This window comes from Daucus carota, chromosome 1 (assembly GCF_001625215.2).
Source record: "Daucus carota subsp. sativus chromosome 1, DH1 v3.0, whole genome shotgun sequence".
NCBI classification, from domain to species: Eukaryota; Viridiplantae; Streptophyta; class Magnoliopsida; order Apiales; family Apiaceae; genus Daucus; species Daucus carota.
This window is the reverse complement of record NC_030381.2, coordinates 49283966-49302855: the sequence shown is the minus strand read 5'-3', so window position 1 is coordinate 49302855 and position 18890 is coordinate 49283966. Positions and strand designations below refer to the sequence as shown.

The following is an 18890-nucleotide window of genomic DNA, read 5'->3' as shown; positions in this document are numbered from 1 at the left end:
CACATGTTTCTTCACTATTTTTGAGTAGGTTTGACAACAGTAATTCAGAAAAACGAGGGTGTAGCTTCTGTGTTCTGAGTGTGCTTAAAATGTTAGAAATAAGAATGCTTGTACTCTGGCAGACACTTGTGTCTTGGTGCCAGTTTCTACTTCTTCATCATCTCAATGTTGTCTGTTAACAGCGATGACACCGTGGGAACGATTATGAGGAAGACCCTACGGACAAGAACAAATATTATTAGAAAATTATAACAAAATCAATACAAGATAAGGAAAATCTGAATGAAAATAAACCAACAGTAAATATATTATTATGATTTAGGGTTGGAGTTTAGTGGATATACAACACTAAGTAGATAAATTTATATTTAAACAATAAATTTTGTGATGAAAATATGTATATTACTTTTTTTCATATGAGATTCATAAATTATTAGCATATGTACACATATTTTTATAATATTGCATGTAAGTAAATAATATGTATTTTAAACATATAGGAGTAGCTGTTAAAATGTATCTTAAAATATAATATATATAATTCTTTCTTTCCATATATATAGACGTCATTTGGGTTAGCTTAAGAAAAATGAGTTTTTACTTAAATTAAACTAAAGAAGTGAAGCAGAAAAGAAGTAAATAAGTTAATAAAGTGTCTAAAAATAAAATGTTATAAAAGCTAGCATTCTCAATATTTGTACTTATTTACAAACGGATAAAGAAGAACAACTTCTTTGTCTCGGCCCATAAAATGTCAAATAGTGATCATATGGGAAAATTTTGCTCTCTCACGGTACCATAAATAGGTTACACAATATGAAGTACATTTGACTTCTTACATGTACTATGGGCGAGTATATAATTCGTAATTTATTATTTATAATTTAGATTTTAAAATCATTTTAGTATTAATGGGTGAATTTTAATTAAATTATATTATTCAACTGACAATATTTTCTTGGACAAACCTAATAAATATGACGGATCGTGTAATACTTTTGAAAAATTCAGTAATCTAATCAATCGAATTTCAACATAATTTTGTAATCTTGATTTTTTTGACAACAATAACTTTTAAGATTAGAGTCAAAAAGGGTTATGTAATGGTTCGTGTTAGTTAAAAAGAGTTATATGAAGGTTCTTGTTAAATATCTTGTATATTTATAATTTTATTTATAACATTATTATAATTTTTTTAATGAAATAATATATGCTAATGGATTGTTATGAGTGTTTTTAGTATTCGAAACTGTTTAACAATATAATACTAATAGAAATAGACTCCACATTTGTAGACTTGTGGTACCAAAAGTAGAGTACGAAACCAAAAAATATAACTAAAATCTTGAAATACAAATTACACCCATGTTGACTTATTATAGTATAGTATAGATTTCAAAATATTGTGATGGAATACTCAAAATAATTATTTCAAAAAATTTCTCTTGCCAAAAAAAGTATATTATAATGATCTGCTCAACAAAGATCATATTCTTAAAATAGAACTTCAGAATCATTGCAAACTCTTAAATTTTAATTGATTTTTCAGATCTAAATCTAAATATATATATTTTTGCATCGTTATGTGTATTAAAAAAATTTATTATATATCTAATAGAGCAAGGTTGAGAATTTAATTCGAAATGCCAAATTTGCCCTTTGCCCATACACATATTTATATACATATATATACATAAAAGGTTATTATTGACTTTTAATCCTAACGCGTATTTAATATCCATTAATGTCTAATCATTAATATACATTAATTACCTTATAATTAAAACTTCAATATATATATATATATGTATATTATATTTATAATCACGATTTAATAATAAATAAATAAATATCCAATGTGTAAAAAGCATAAATCAGAAAATCTGTAATTTCAGTCATCGATTTAACCGAATTTTACCAAATCATATTAAAAATCCGTCTATTTATCGATTATTCGGTTAATCGACCGATTTTTAGAATATTTAAATTATTATGATTTAATAAAATTATATATATATATATATATTAGAATAATTTTAAATATAATATATAAATATACGGCAAAGACTCTGATTCGACAAGAATCTCATTTTTTATATCAAACATTCAATAATTGTAGGTGAGAGATAATTTAATTATATAATAAAATTTTAAATAGTGTATATTTTTTATTTATATTTTAGTAAATATCTTAATAGCGAGGATATATGTACATTTAGACATCAAGATAATATGACTTAAAATACAAATAAATATAAATTTTAAATAGTTTTATTAATTTAATATTATATATATAAATAATATATCTAATCATTTTTAAAATTTTAAACTTTCCCCGCAAATTTTGTAAATTTTAATATTCTACCCGATTTTTGACTGACTAATCCAGTTTTGACCAATTAACCATCGACTTAAGCGAAGTTTGCCAAATCGGATTAAAAATCCGTCTGATTATCGGTTATTCGGTTAATCGACCGATTTTTAGAATATTTAATTATTATGATTTAATAAAATTAGATATATATATATATATATATATATATATATATAATTGAACAATTATAAATATAATATATAATTATATGATAAAGACTCCGATTCGGTAAGAATCTTACTTTTTATATTAAATTCTCAATAAGTTTAGGTGAGTGACAATTTAATTATATAATAAAAATTTAAATAATGTATATTTTTTATATTTATATTTTAATAAATATGTGAGGATATGTGTACATTTAGATATCAAGATAATATGACTTAAAATATAAGTAAATGTAAATTTAAATTATTTTTTTAATACAAATAATCTCAACTTAAAAAAATAAACAAAAAGATATAACATACATTAAAAATATAATTTAAAGCAACCCGTGCAAAAGCACGGGTTAAGAAGCTAGTTTCAAATATAATACATGAAAACGATATTTTTCTACATATACATTTCTGCTACAGATCATACTAGAAGGTTAAGGTTGTAAGAGTTCTTAGGCTAAAAGTTGTTAGAGAAACATGACCCGATATATAATAATATCAAAAAAGAACATCTATTTTATATCTTGAATTGAAATATTTTTGAAGTATGTGTAAAAAATAAAACACTAATTTCGACCAAACAAAACACAAGCTAAAAAAACAAAAACTAATTTGACAGGTGTGAGCACTGTTTGAGGATTCATGACGTTCAGTACTCATCATCTACATTAACTTGTCTGTTTTATCATTTATGAGCACATAACATGTGTAAACACTATAAATGAATTCTTAATTATCGATAAAAAAGCAAAGCACTTAACCAGGTGTCCAATAAAAACAAATTGCAATACATATAAAGGGGCCAAAAATGAAACCAAGCAAAAAGAGCAGAGTCATTGATTATGGTGAATGGTCGGTGGTTGTGTTTGGGACCTTTAAGTTTGTTTGAAATTGTTAAATCTTTAATCACTACAACATGTTAGCTTAACCCAATTTGTGTTCCTGCACTTGGAATTTGGCTGCCCGGGTTATTGTTGTCTCCATGATTATCTATAGCAAAATACTACAAGTAGGTTGTAAACAAGTTTTGTCGTTAAATTCATTTTATCGTATTTAAATCAGTTTGAGAAATATTAGCTAGGTTTGCTAAGAAAAATAGAAAAGTTATTCATGCTTTAAACACTTCGTAAGCAGAATTCACAGACATTCTTGCTTATTCTTCTTTCCTTTAGCTTTCATAAGTTGGATTCCATCTGCTAAAACTTCGAACTCTAATTTACACCGATCTCGCTAAATTAATTATCGGTGATATTTGGCGAGGACCCGGACTGAACTGAAATTCTTTCTTGCTAACATCTGAAGATAAAGATTTAAAAAAAGAAATTATGCCCATCCCAGAAAATCTCAATGTATACAGAAGACAAGAAGAGCACAAAATTGGCTTAACCTTTTGTGCTACAGTCCATCCGTGAATACAAGCTGTTTCAAATGTGTCTCAGATTCTGCTGCCTCCTTGCACCCAGAAACAACAATTTATACAGGCCCCTCTCCTCTCTCTCTCCCCCTCCTCTCTCTATCTCGCCCAGTCTCTCTCTGTGTTGACATGCACAATACAAACATGACCCAACTAACATTTCCCCCTCAAAATCAGAATGAAAAAAACAAGGTACTTGAGAGTTGAGTCTTCACTAGACTGGTCCAAAACATACTATTAACCTCAAGTACAATTAGTGAGTTATAAACACCACTACAGTCTACAGTACTGGTAGTAAAAATCAAAACTTTATCGATTAAGCTAGTAAAAATTGAAACTTTTTCATCTCTGCAGAACTCTCTCCATCAAATTTAACAAATTGTCGGCCGTATCACTCTTTTGCATTTACTCCATTACATCAAATCCATCTCTTTTTCGTACACACACACACACACATTCATGTCTATCAAACCTCTTGTTCTTCCCCTTCTTCCATACTTAAACGCTTCATAATCTTTGTATCTATCTGTATCTATAGACTATGGCCTCAAAAATGCATCTTCTTCAGCTCTCACTGCTGCTCTTCACACTACTTGCTTCAACTCAGGCTCAAAACCAAGAAGCCCTTTATCTCCACCGAGTCAAACTCAGTCTTTCAGACCCGGACAACACTTTATCAACCTGGAACACACAAAACAACACTAGCCCATGTAACTGGTTTGGCATAAAATGCAACCCTTTAACTCGTTCTGTCAACTCAGTTGATCTCTCTAGCTCAAATCTTGCTGGCCCATTTCCTCTGGTCCTCTGTAATCTTCAAGATTTGACCTCAATTTCATTCTACAACAACTCAATCAACTCCACGCTTCCCGAGGGTATTTCCACGTGTACATCTCTGCAGTACTTGAATCTTGCTCAGAATCTTCTCTCAGGTATGCTCCCCGAGTCTTTATCTCAGCTTAGAAATTTAAAAGTTCTTGATTTGACCGGGAATAATTTTTCCGGCGAGATTCCGGCGAGTTTTGGTAAGTTCCGGCAGCTAGAGGTTTTATCACTTGTTGAGAATTTGTTTGATGGGGAAATTCCCGGGTTTTTAGGAAATGTTTCGAGTTTAAAGCAGTTAAATTTGTCGTATAACCCCTTTTTGCCGGGTCGGATCCCGCCGGAGTTCGGTGGGTTGGTGAATTTAGAGGTGTTGTGGTTGAGTGATTGTAACTTGGTAGGTGAGATACCTGACTCGCTGAGTCGACTCAGTAAGTTGATTGATTTGGATTTGGCGGTTAATGAGTTGAAAGGGGTGGTTCCTAGTTGGCTGACTGAGTTAACTAATTTGGTTCAGGTTGAGTTGTATAATAACTCGCTTTCCGGTGAGTTACCGAGCGTCGGGTGGGGGAAGATGAAGGGTTTGAGATTGTTGGATGCGTCGATGAATGAGTTGAGTGGGAGGATTCCAGAGGAGTTGTGTTCATTGCCACTTGAGTCACTTAATCTTTATGAGAATAGGTTTGAAGGAACATTGCCGGAGAGTATTGCGAAATCTTCGAATTTGTATGAGCTTAGGTTGTTTGGTAATCGTTTAACCGGTGAATTGCCTAAGAATCTTGGGATGAATTCACCTTTGAAGTGGATTGATGTGTCGAGTAATCAATTTTCAGGTGAAGTTCCCTCGAGTTTGTGTGAAAAAAGTGTTCTTGAGGAGCTTTTGCTGATTAATAACTCATTTTCAGGGGGGATTCCAGAAAGTTTAGGCAAATGTAGGAGCTTGACACGGGTCAGGCTCGGGTATAACAATTTGTCCGGTGAGGTTCCGGTTGGATTTTGGGGGCTTCCTAATGTGCATTTCTTTGAGCTTGTTGGAAACTCTTTTTCGGGTCAAATTGCAAAAACAGTTGCTGGTGCGTCAGCTTTGTCATCTCTGATTATATACAAGAACGACTTTTCAGGAAATATTCCTGAGGAGATTGGGTTCTTGGAGAATTTAAAAGATTTTTCAGCAAGTGAGAATCGATTTAGTGGCGTTCTACCTGTAAGTATAGTGAAGCTTGAACAGTTAGGAAGACTCGATCTCCATAACAATGATTTGTCGGGTGGGCTTCCAAGTGGCATTCAATCTTTGAAGAAGCTATATGAGCTGAATCTTGCAGATAATGACTTTTCCGGGATTTTACCTGAGGAAATTGGAAGCTTATCTGGGCTTAACTATCTTGATATGTCAGGAAATCGGTTTTCAGGAAATATTCCAGTGGGATTGCAGAATTTAAAGCTTAATCAGCTTAATTTATCAAGCAATCAATTCACGGGCCATATCCCTGAGCTTTATGCTAAGCAAATGTATAGGAATAGCTTTGTGGGGAATCCTGGTTTGTGTAAAGAAATTGATAGTCTCTGTGATCGTAGAGGTGGAGCAAGGAGTATGGGTTATGTTTGGATGCTAAGGATTATCTTTTTGCTTTCGGGTGTGGTACTTATTGTGGGTCTTGTCTTGTTCTTGCGGAAGTATAAGAATGTTAATTTGGCAAAAAGAGCGAATGATAAATCAAAATGGACATTGATGTCGTTTCATAAATTGGGTTTTAGTGAAAATGAAATATTGGGTGCTTTGGATGAGGATAATTTGATAGGAAGCGGGGCTTCTGGTAAAGTTTACAGGGTTGTCTTGCGTAATGGTGAGGCTGTTGCCGTGAAAAAGCTTTGGGGAGAATCCAAATTGGTGGATGGGAATGGAGATGTTGAGAAAGGCTCGGGTCGTAATGATGGATTTGATGCAGAGGTTGAGACACTTGGGAAGATAAGGCACAAAAACATTGTGAGGTTATGGTGTTGCTGTACTACAAGAGATTGCAAGCTTTTGGTATATGAATATATGCCTAATGGTAGCTTGGGTGATTTGCTTCATAGTAGCAAAAGTGGTTTATTAGATTGGCCAACTAGGTACAAAATAGCGATGGATGCTGCTGAAGGACTTTCCTATTTACATCATGACTGTGTTCCACCGATTGTGCATAGGGATGTCAAATCTAATAACATCTTGCTTGATGAAGATTTTGGAGCTAGAGTGGCGGATTTCGGATTGGCAAAGGCTGTTGATGCTATTGGGAAGGGAAACAATTCCATGTCTGTCATTGCAGGATCCTGTGGTTACATTGCACCAGGTTAGTTAGCGATGCACTGCATATCGTTTCGAGTTAAATATGAATATCATTGTCTGGTTGCAATTTAAAGACTCAAAGTATTCATATCATATAAGCTGAGTACCCTACACTTAATAAACACAAATCAATAGCCTTCTGCATTACACTATTCTTTGTCTTCTTTGCTTCATGTTATCAAGATGTGCCATTGGATTTGTAAATTAATTAGTAAGCAATTAATGGCTGTCAATATTTAGATCTTGGCCACGATAAAATATTTGTTTTTGCCTTTATAAAACCTTAGCTTTGAACAAGTTTTATGTGCACTGCAGAGTATGCATACACACTTCGCGTGAATGAGAAGAGCGATACATATAGCTTTGGTGTGGTCATTCTTGAATTAGTCACAGGAAGACTGCCAGTCGATCCCGAATTCGGAGAAAAAGATTTGGTGAAGTGGGTTTGCACAAGTTTGGATCAGAAAGGCATAGACCATGTCATCGACCCAAAACTAGATTCCTGTTTCAAAGAAGAAATATGCAAAGTCCTCAACGTTGGTCTTATTTGCACCAGTCCGCTCCCTATCAACCGTCCATCGATAAGAAGAGTTGTTAAAATGTTACACGAGATAGGAGGATGCGACAATCAGCTGAAGATTGTTAAAAAAGACGGTAAATTATCACCATACTACTATGAAGATGCATCAGATCAAGGAAGTGTAGCATGAAACGGTTCTTGCTGTACAAATTTTCAGATACTTGGACAAGAATAAGTCAAGCTTCAGCTCTTCTTGTTCATCAACTAATTGCTTATTGTTTTTCCATTGATAGGTACTACTCAATGCTTTTAGTTCTGATTAGTATTTCTTAATGTTTCTCCTAGCAAGAAGATGTTTTTATGCGGTATTTAAAAAAAGTTCGAATCATATATAGGTTTGGCGATTATGCGTTTAGGCTTATTGTAGTCTACTAAATTATATTGGTCAGGCGAGTATTGGTGCTATTTCTCCTGTATACCACTTCTCTCGGTAACAAGAGGTTGGTGGTATTTGTGTGTTTTGTATGTACATTTTTATATTAATTGACTTATTAATTATTTTTATCGGATTTGAGAAGTTACCTGTGGTAACTCTTTGTTAATCGTTGGATAATTGAACATTTTACTCATTTAAAAGCTTAAAGGGACCACTTACTGCAACACTGCAGGATGAGATGAGAGGCCAGCAGTTTCTTCTTCTTGAGTTCTGATAGAGAAAAGAAGTGTTAAGAGGTTAGTTTGGGAAGCCAACGTTGATTTTTCTAAGGAAGATATGCAGGTGTTTTGTGAAATTAGTGAGGAAAAGGAAATAGGTCTAGGAGTGGCACAGTTAAAACATTTTTTGTGCTGACGGTAACTGAACAAGGATTCAATGTTTTTTTCAACTTACTAGTGCAGTTGTAGAGCAGATAAAAAGCTGCAGCAACGCCAGCATGATTTGCACTAGTATTTTTGTTTGAAATGCTCAAAATTTAAGTTTTAACAAACTCATATTTCTGCGAAAAACTTGACTATATTGAGTGTGCGATGATCATTAACATAAGAGATGCTGATTTGCTGTGGAATTTTGATTCAAGTAGCTATAGACTGTGAGTTCTCATATCATAATAATCTATTATATCGATTAACTAATTATCTTGTACATTAATCAAGTACAAGGTTATTGTTACTCTTTTCTCTTCTCAATATTTGCTTATAGCTAGCGAGAACTATTTATTTATGATAAATTTTCGTGTAAGCGAGACTCAGACCCTGACAGAGGATAAACTTTTATTTTGAGATAATTTTCAATAACAGAAATGTGACGAATGATATATACACTACAGTAATATTTAGATTGAAAATTCAAATATAAAGAATCCGGTTAATGCAAATTAGAAACTTTCTTGGTGCATCTGACTTGCTTTTGCAAAGGCTTGTAGAGGGTCAGTTGGTTATTTCCAATCAACTTGACCCCTTTGTGATATTTCGTATATATCTCTGTTCAGAAGCCCAATAGAAATAGGGTATTAAAGGAGAACCCACTCAACATATAAGAATGATGAGGATGATTCGCTATGTATTTGTTTAAATTGATATTTTTTTAAAAAAAATATTAATATATAATATTTGATTTTTAATATATAATATTTGTTTAAATTGATCTTATTAAAATTTTAAAACATAATACCTCTGCATACCCCTTGATTAGATGAAAGGCTTCCGTATACGAAATAAAATGTATTTCGGTATAATTCATTACGTGAAGGTCATATGGAGAAAAAGTCAAAGTATCTGATATTACTTACTCTATCTGTTCCAGTCATTTCTATTCATTTTTTTTCCTACTCCGCACGCACTTTAATATTTTTATAAAATATAGGTTTATAATTTATTTTAAGATTTTCTTTTTATAATAAAATTATACATTTAAATTTTTATTTAAAAAATAAACAAATTATAATATAACTAAAAGAAGTATTAAAGTCTGTGTGGCAACTTGTTCTTTCATATATACAATTGTGAAGGGGGTGGAGGGAATATTTATTACGATACAAGGAGAAATTATCTGAGATATGCTACATGTTGCTATAATACAGGAATATATACATTACTGGAGGATCCATCCTAGGAAATGCGAGAAACAGTTCTACAATCACATGTCAAATACAATTCTGACCAGAGTCGCTTGAAGATAGTAGTAACAGAAGCATGGTTATCACTAATATAAGTGGTTAAACCTTTGGTGAAAAGTGACAAATTAGGGGGCCGCCAACCCCAAACCAACATTAACCAAATCTTGTCCTACAATTTTCTAAGTTCCATAACGTACCATATCAACCATAATTTAATTTTCAAAGTCTTGACATTTACGCAACGTATATATAAACATCCCTTTCCTATCCCTCTGCTCTTAGAATTCCATGTTCATATTTAATATGTTGAATTTTCACTCTTCATGCACCTTTCTCAGCCGTCCAAGCTAATCTTTTCTCCAATCAACCAATAACTTGTACTCAACGATAACTTATAGTCATATAGACATCTTCAAGATTGATTGATATTTCCATGACTACTCATGATGTTGCTTATGATATTTCCCTTTCATTTTTGATTTTGTCATTCGTTGTTCTTGTAATCATCCTGATCATCATCCTATGCAACAAAAAGCAGGTGAAAGGCCAAGAAATTCTTCCTACCAGGAAGTCTGCACATATATATTCGTTGATCGATGTCGATGAAGCTACTGAAGGCTTCAGCACTAGAAGGTTAGTGGGGCAAGGCCGGCTCGGAACTGTGTATACAGGTGTGATGTCAAGAGGAGATATGGTGATTGTTAAAAGGATTCATCCGCGGTTAGTTTTGAGCAATGCTGGTAATTCTACGTTCTCATCAGTGCTAAAGTCTCTGTGTGCAGTTCAACATCCTAATATAGTATCTATACTAGGGTTCTCGGAGGCACCCGGGGAAAGGATCATTGTTTCGGAGTTCGTGGGGATGATCAGTTTAGAGTTTTATCTACATGGGAATTCTGAGGGAGTGGCTCTTTTGGACTGGGGAAATCGGTTAAAGGTTGCAGCTGGTCTGGCTCGAGGGATCGAACATCTGCATGAAGTGGTGATGCCGCCAATAGTGCATGGTTGTGTTAAGTCTTCAAATGTTTTGATTGATTTAAAATTTGTTGCTAAAATTTGTGATTATGGTTTATCATTTTTGACACCTCAAGAGAAGGAAGGCCTTGTAGGGTATGTTGATGATGAGTTTTGGATTAACAAGAAGGGTGCTTCTAAGGAGAGCGATGTTTATGGATTAGGTGTAGTTTTGTTAGAGATTTTAAGTGGAAGGAGAAGTGGGAAAGGGTTTAATATTGTTGAATGGGCTTTGCCTTTGATTAAAGAAACGAAGATTAGTCAACTTTTGGATACAAGAATTGTGATTCCATCTGATATGAAGCCTCTTGTCAGATTGGCCAAAGTTGCTGCAGCCTGCGTCGGTAATTCTAGGAAAAATAGACCCTCTATTGTACAGGTTGTAGCCATTTTAAACAATTTGGAAGAGGGGGCTCTGTTTATTAGTTTTGGGTCTTTGTAAATACAGCTTCATTATATCGTTCAGACATTAGATTCTTCGTTGAAAGGAGATTATTAATTCTATTGTTTTAATCGGTTGTATAGCTTGGATGATGTATTCATAATGTTCATGCATTTCTAGCGTCACTCCACACTATTAGATGGCTGAAACTTCTACTCTGATTCAAGGCAGCAATATCCATCTTCCCTTGGTAATAAAGGCATGTTGGTAATAATAATAGGTTCTCGTATATACAGTTTCAACTTCGACATTTCGTTCATCATTTATGAGATGATCACCACTTTTGCGGTAGTGAAATATAGCAAACAGTGTAATGAAAGTATGTGCTGAATTATATGAAGGCATACCTAAGATAATGTGTTCCAAACCCCCACACACACTCACAACTTTAGGGTCAGGAGACGCGAGGAAAGAGTTGTTATCTTGTAAACAAAGATTATATGTTGTCTCAGTTGCTTTGGTTGTTATATTTTTCATACAAAATGGGAAGTCCAGTATTTTTCTCATCTCTGGGAACCAAGTTACTATAGTAACTCTGATTATTGAATGTCGCCACTTGCCGGCAGTTTTGGTGTTCACATATTTGAAAGCTAGTGAACAATTTAGTACCTCATATTACTCTTAACAATAAGATGGTAACTACAATTTGCTACACATCCCTGAAGAAAGTTAACTAACATTTACCTCAGAAGAACGATTAATTGATAATTTCGGTCCTTCACAGCTATCACTTTCTTTCCTAATGGCAATTGTTCGCTTCTCTTATATTCAGAAGCCTCAAATAGGCCAGACATGTAAAATACAGCCAGAAAAGAGAAAACTCCATACATAAAACAAAATGACGAACTAATTAAAGTTATGGTTTAAGCATTTAAATGACTTAGTTAAGCTAGCAATCTAAACAATTTGGATGAAGCCTAGAGAGATCATAATCACTATGATTAACAGTTTAAATCTTGAATATTGAGATTTTCTACAGTAACCAATTCCGCATATTGCCGTACAATGTTATACAGAAACAAGTAGCTCAACCAACAAAAAATAGAAAGGAGCTGATTTAACGTGATCCTTCAGTTTACAACAAAGCATACATATATAATTGCTACAATTGTTTGTCAAACCTAAGATAGATTGTGGAACCAGGAATTACCTTACAAGCACCAATCTGGCCATCACAACTTCTGCATCTGTAGATTTCATTAATATCAACTTTAGCTTGCCGAAAATATATTCTGCAGATATGATGGGGTAAAATTATAAACCATATACTAAGCCGAACATTAAATTGCAATTAAATACTTTTAAAACTATGTCACTTTATCAACACAAAAATATTCAAGGTCTATGTAAACATAATGTATGGAAAAAAATTATAGATAATATAAGTTTTACTTACTTTCAATAAGAGCACCAGACAACCCTGTTGCCATATAGAAAAGGAGGCAGCTTCAATATACATTTGAAACCCAACCTTTCAGATATGTCCAACTCAGAAAAGAGGGGTACTGCGTTGTAATAATTACTTCAGTTACTGCTACATTGCAATATCAAGAAGCATATCCCTTACGTTATACAAGTCTTTTGCTTTGGTACAGCTGCCTCCCACAATTTTGGTCATTGATGAAGGCTTCGAATTAAACTGTTCGTCACCCCGAGGATGATGAGGGGCTTTATGAACATATGCTGATTGAATCCGACTAGGATTGCTCTCTTTAGAGATGGCGGGACTTTCCTCAGTCAAAAGAAAACCAAAGAGTCTACAACTACTTTTGCAAGAGGAAACTAAATTTGAACTCCCCATATTTGATGCTTGAGTTTCGAGAGGAAGATTAAACGACCCAAGTTGTTTATGTGAGTTAAGAAGACCAGAAGAAGCAAGGTTTTGTTGAGATTCCATTTCAAATCTATTACGCCCATAGGGTGAGGATGAGGTGAGATTACCCCGAGATGCTACTGCACCACATTTAGGGTCTGGATTGCTTGGTTGTTGGAACACTGGAACAGAAGACATTGGAGATTTTCGGACCAATGGTGCCGAGGGCCTCATGCAAGTACTGTAACCCTGCATAACCGAAGGCCACTCAGTTCCACCGCTTACTGCTCGAGCACCTTCTATAAATCTAGGATCATTATGTTCCAGCATCTGGTTGACAGTGGGACATCCTCCATATGGACGCTTTGATAATATTTCTTGACCTTGCAAGACCTTGTTGAGTCGCAAAGATTCGCTAAAGTTAACCCCGTCATACGAAATTTCAGAACTTCCCATGACAGACCTCACACCATTACCTACTGCTGAGTCCCAATTCATTGAACCAGGAAAACAGCCCCTCGGGTCGGGAGGGTGATTTTTTCGAGCATCAACACCATCAAAAGAGGCATGAAAACCCAAAATTTCTTGACCTTGCAAGACCTTCTGGAACCTCGAAGATTCCCTGAAGTCCGATATTCCTGTCCCATCTGTAAGAAGTACAAAGACGTTAGCTTTCAATCCGGAAAAAGGAAAGCACTCCAGCAGAACTAAACTGACCACATATAAAAAATTGTAGCTAAGATATACCTCTAGAGATGGGGAAATCTGGTTGTGTTGTAAAACCAATTCTGCTCCTTTTCATACTAGGTGAAAGCAAACCACTGGCTCCCGGAACAGAACTAGATAGCTCAATCTCCCATGGAGATACTCTGTTATGTCGGGTAGCTTCCATATCATCCCATCGAACCTGAAATAATTATTCACACAGGTACTTCATTATTAAAGGTCACACAGGTACTTCATTATTAAAGTTATATCTGAAGTAGTAACATCCAAAAATTATAATTATCTGAAGTGATGTTGTTTATGTAGATCAAATAGGTATTAGTCACCATGCACCAATGTCTCAGTATTTGTCGTTCATTAAACGATCATTTTGATCAAGCACCCAAAAAGTGCATCATAGAATATCAACACTGTTATTTAAAGTGACAGCACTGGAAAATTAAGTGTAAGAGTATTAAGTAATATTTCGTAGACCAGAATTTATGCAGGTTTGGCGATCATATATTGGTTTATGCAGGTTTGGCAATCATATATTGGTTTATGCAGGTTTGGCAATCATATATTGGTAGGATTTTGTTGTTGCGTACCAGATGAGTTTCGGAGTTCCAAATTGCCAGTTGCTACCATTGGTTACCTTTCAAACTACTTCATTAAATTTCTTACACCCAAGCTAATCTTGAGAAATCAAAGATAAAGCTCACTCAGAATTTCTATCAAGAACCGTGAAGGAAAAAAATAATGCTTCGGCGACTTTGATACAAATTCGAATTACGGCATGCACAAGTCATTAATACCATCAGATTGACATGCCTTCATATTAATTAACATGCTAAATCTATGTTTAGTTGCTACATATTCGTTCAACTAAATGTAAATATACAAACATAAAAGCTTCTATATCCAGAAGGTAGCATCATGTGTGCTATGTGATGAACTTGCACTCCATAAACTAAGAAATGGTTACTGTTGACAAGTATAAAACATATGTTGTAAAATTTAACATACTCGATGAAAAGAGAAATGGATTTGTTATTGCCACACAAATCAAGACAATTGACTTAACAGCATTCTAGATCTCCTTTAGTAGATTTTACTGTTAGAAGAGGGCCGAAAAAAATGGGCACAATAACAACAACAGAAGATCACCTTGATCACCTTAATACTTAAAGAAAAATGACAAGTACTTGAACTTCATGTACTAAAGTCTGAAACCATTGTTTAAGATATTGAAGCAAGGGTTTTTAACATTCTAAAGCAACGAGGATGTTGTTTAATCAAATATGCACAAAATTACAACACAGTGGTAAGCTAATTTGGATTCATACCATTAAGCATCTCCATTTAGAACCAGGCCACCTCAAAGGATCAACATCACCAGTACCGACTATTAGTCCAGTACACCTGTAAACATGGCCAGTTATTAGATGTACATTCACTTATTTTTTTTTATTTCTTGTAGTAGTAGTAATAGTCGTACTGAATATAGTAATGGTGTTCTAACCTTCTCTCTGTTGCATCTTCTGTTTCAATCCGCATCTTGAACCTTATTCCAGGAGAGAACGAATTAGCTAGGCTCTTCGAGAATTTGCTGAATGGTATTACAAAATCAGACGAGCTAGACCTACAAGATAAATTGAACTGTGAGACAATTATAACAAGGTCAGAACAGGAGAGGGGGGGCCCACAACAGTCATAATAGTACAATACTGCAAAGTAACAACAATATTGCAATCTGTGGAGGTCAGGTGCAATTTCATATCATTTAAGATACTGGAGATAAAAACAAAACAGCTTGCTATAACTCATTGGACATGTGACAACTAAACCTAGGACAATTTTTCAGCTTGGTGGTGGAATTGTAAGGCGGAAATCTAAATATTTAGGAAGCTTTAGATACTCTTCCTACCAAGCATATATATGAGGCTATAGAAAAACACAAGAAAATACTGTAGGGTGATATAACAATTCACAAAACAAAGTACCATTTGACTGCTAAAAGTTTATAATGAGGGTATGAATTATGATGGTGACCTGCGTTGCATTGCTACCTAAAATTTTTTATTTAGATTATTCTATGACGTAAACAAAATATATGTTGGTGGCAAAATAACTAGAAAAAACAGGGCTTCATAGTAAACTTAATAAATTTTAAATGTATGCAACAAGTTTAAATTCCTTAAAACAGTCAGCAGCATCTAAGAAAACCAAACAGTGTTAGTAAACATCTTAAAAATGTACCTTGGATTGTAACAGAGGTTGAAGACACTTTTCATAGAAACAGCATTGACCACAGAAGCAATATCGTTCATATGCTCATTATAAGCTACAGCAACCTTGGCGCCGCTTTTGACTTGAGCTGCTCTTCTGATCCCCAGCCTCAGTTCTCCATCACCACCCCTATCATTAAATTTTAATATTAAAAGAATGAAAAGGTAAGAATACATCTTTTTAAATAAATAAGAAGCTACCATAGCATCCATACCTAAGAAAGAGAACAGCATCTCCACAGACAAGCTTCTTCTTATTGACAAATGCACTCCAACCAGTAGTTAGCAGATGTCTGCGAGGCTGGCCTGATCAAAACTCAAGTTTCAAAATAATAGCAATAAAGGTTGAAAGTTGAAACACAAAACAAACTAAAGTCGATATGTAAACAAATTACTAGGTAACTCAAACTTCTTGTAACATACCCCGATAGATGTGCCGAAACCTCCATTCCAAACCATGCAGATCTTTGGCTACAAGCTCTTGCGATGGCCTCTGTTGTTTATAATCCTATAGATCACAACCCCAGCACACAAATATATAATTAGTAAATATATAATGCTAATAACAAAAACTCAGCAACATAAAAAAAAATAATAATAATTAATGGATTGAACATTGTATACCAGTGGAGGGAAGCAGTCCTCGGCAGCTCTACGAGGAACAGAGAAACCTCCATGTGTACTCGTATCTGAAGCAGTAAGAGTTTTGCAGAACATATGCGGTGTCATTGCTTTCGCCGCAATTTCAACATCTTCGTCTTCAACTACTACTTCAGATTTCCCCTCCTTCCAATTCAGCTCAATCTGCATCAGACAGCCACAACACCGCCCCCAATTTTAACATATTACCATATATTCCTCTTCAGTTACCTCAAGAATCAAATTCTCCTTTATATATATAATCACACACTAAAATACCACACCTGTGAGTCTGGAATCAGAGACACTTGCGCAAACACCTCATCTGTAGCTGCCTCTGCCTACACACAATTAAAACAAAAACATATCACCCTAACTAAACATTAATATAAATCACCTCAACGTAATAAACCTCCAAAATTACACACTACAGACACGATATGAATCACATTTAATATAACAAGCCTCCAAAACTACACCGGCACACACAACATTAATCGCATTCAATATACCGAACCTCCAAAATTACACACACAGGGACAGGGAGAGAGAGCGGGAGAGAGAGATTAATTGCACATTTAGGTTTCACATAACTACGACTACACATTTACAGGTGAGCAAAACAAAGAGAATTTAATTACATAACTACAACTACACAAACACACAGAGATAGATACAAGGACTTACATGGAGCTTGACATCAACAACGCGACAAAAGACATGAGGAGGGAGACGAGAAGCAACATCATCACCATAATCACACACCACATACTCCAAGTGCCCCTGCGGCAAGTACACTACGCAGCTCCCTTTCTTCGGCAACGATATCAACGGTCCCGCACACGCGTGCCACAGCTCCAAACACACCGCCGGCGACTTCACCGGCGCCGAATCAAACTCAGACGGCGTCGTATCCGCATCATCTTCATTCACCGTGTTGAGATCAATCATTCCACACATCGCTCGAACCCTAGAAATTCAACACTATTAGCACAATCAATCTGTATAGCTGTAATATTATTCTCTCTCTATACAGAAGAGCTGTATTATAAATTGAGATGGAGATGTGTGGGTGATATATAGATACAAGTGTGTGTATGTGTATGTGTGTGATTTTGTGAGTAGTAGTGGTTGTAACCTGCAAAAAGATGTAGAGAGGCAGCTGCAAAGAGCTGCTGCTGCACACTACTGCTCTTTCTTTGTTGTGTGGCACACAGAGAAACAAATAAAGTGATTGTTATTGCTCTGTTTATTTACTTACACAAATACATACATACATACATACATGTATGTGTATTTGCGTACGTCTCTGTGTGTATTGTTGTCATGCCTAAAAAGCTAAATTCGTGGCTTATATTCCCGCTCTTTAATAATAGAAAATTTATATTAAATACTTAAAATTTATATACTCTCCTACATGTGTATATTAGTAGGTTATAAGAATTAGCAATATTTATTTAATATTTCAATTTTTACCGCAAATTGAAATTCACATTATAATAACATTTACAATAGTGTTGATTATAAGTGATTGGTCAAATCAGAACGGTAAGACATTATGTAAAATATATCAAATCCGGAAAAAATTGTGTTTAACGGTACTGAATATATATATTAAAAATAGTATAATTATTATTTGAAATTGTTATAAATAGAATATATGATTTTAATGTGATAACAAAATATGTTATACTTTATTATAGGCTTTTGGAGGTTGTTCAAATATAATTAATATCGGAAGGTTGATTATAATTACTGACCGAAAGAATGTTTTATTGGTGTCTAAACATAATTTTATATTTTATATTTATGATATTTATTAATAATTTTTAATCAATGATTCATAAGATATATATAGGGTAGAAGATGTAATAAGAATTGAATGGATGTGTGGAAAAACACCGGAACAAATAACATCACCTACTTGTTATTGTTACAGAAGAAATGAACATGAAAATATATTGCTGTGAATTTTGATTGAAATTGTGATTGTGGTGGAATAGAATTGATTCGAGAGAGTTCTTCACGTGATAAAAAAAATAGATACAACAGCACCAGTGAGTACATATATGATGTAGATCGCGGAGAGACAAAGTATGTGTAATGTAGTACTATATGTATATAGAATGTAGTAGTATATGAGTTGTGTTGTGGATCGAGTCCCCTATATTTTCGGGCGGACGATTGTTGTCTATGCTGTCTCCTTCCCATTCAACATTTATCCCTTTGGTCCTTTTTTCCTTAATCTATTGCTACTAGTA

The 18890-nt window shown here is 34.3% G+C and overlaps 3 protein-coding genes across 5 annotated transcripts; 2 read left to right on the top strand and 1 right to left on the bottom strand.

Moving 5' to 3' along the window:
- The first annotated feature begins 4114 nt into the window (after nt 1–4114).
- On the top strand, nt 4115–8183 carry LOC108204366 (receptor-like protein kinase HSL1). Its single transcript, XM_017373760.2, has 2 exons — nt 4115–7098; nt 7410–8183. The coding sequence occupies exons 1-2, from the start codon at nt 4488–4490 to the stop codon at nt 7802–7804; spliced, it is 3006 nt and encodes a 1001-aa protein (XP_017229249.1). The 5' UTR covers nt 4115–4487; the 3' UTR covers nt 7805–8183.
- Nucleotides 8184–10027: 1844 nt separating this feature from the next.
- Nucleotides 10028–11309, top strand: LOC108215526 (serine/threonine-protein kinase-like protein ACR4). Of its 2 annotated transcripts, XM_064085870.1 has the most exons (2): nt 10028–10468; nt 10541–11309. In XM_064085870.1, exons 1-2 carry the CDS (start codon nt 10162–10164, stop codon nt 11182–11184), a joined length of 951 nt encoding a protein of 316 aa, XP_063941940.1. In that variant the 5' UTR covers nt 10028–10161; the 3' UTR covers nt 11185–11309. The 2 variants fall into 2 exon arrangements, with proteins under 2 accessions (XP_063941940.1, XP_017243496.1); XM_017388007.2 differs by having other exon boundaries at nt 10028–11309.
- Nucleotides 11310–12108: 799 nt separating this feature from the next.
- LOC108204587 (auxin response factor 15) lies at nt 12109–17884 on the bottom strand. Of its 2 annotated transcripts, none has more exons than XM_017374106.2 (12): nt 17768–17884; nt 17317–17599; nt 16914–16970; nt 16615–16794; nt 16414–16498; nt 16206–16296; nt 15962–16120; nt 15225–15344; nt 15049–15124; nt 13745–13904; nt 12581–13644; nt 12109–12416 (listed from the first exon to the last, which is right to left on the bottom strand). In XM_017374106.2, exons 2-11 carry the CDS (start codon nt 17587–17589, stop codon nt 12719–12721), a joined length of 2127 nt encoding a protein of 708 aa, XP_017229595.1. In that variant the 5' UTR covers nt 17590–17599; nt 17768–17884; the 3' UTR covers nt 12109–12416; nt 12581–12718. The 2 variants fall into 2 exon arrangements, with proteins under 2 accessions (XP_017229595.1, XP_017229596.1); XM_017374107.2 differs by having other exon boundaries at nt 12109–12371.
- Between the last annotated feature and the right edge of the window lie 1006 nt (nt 17885–18890).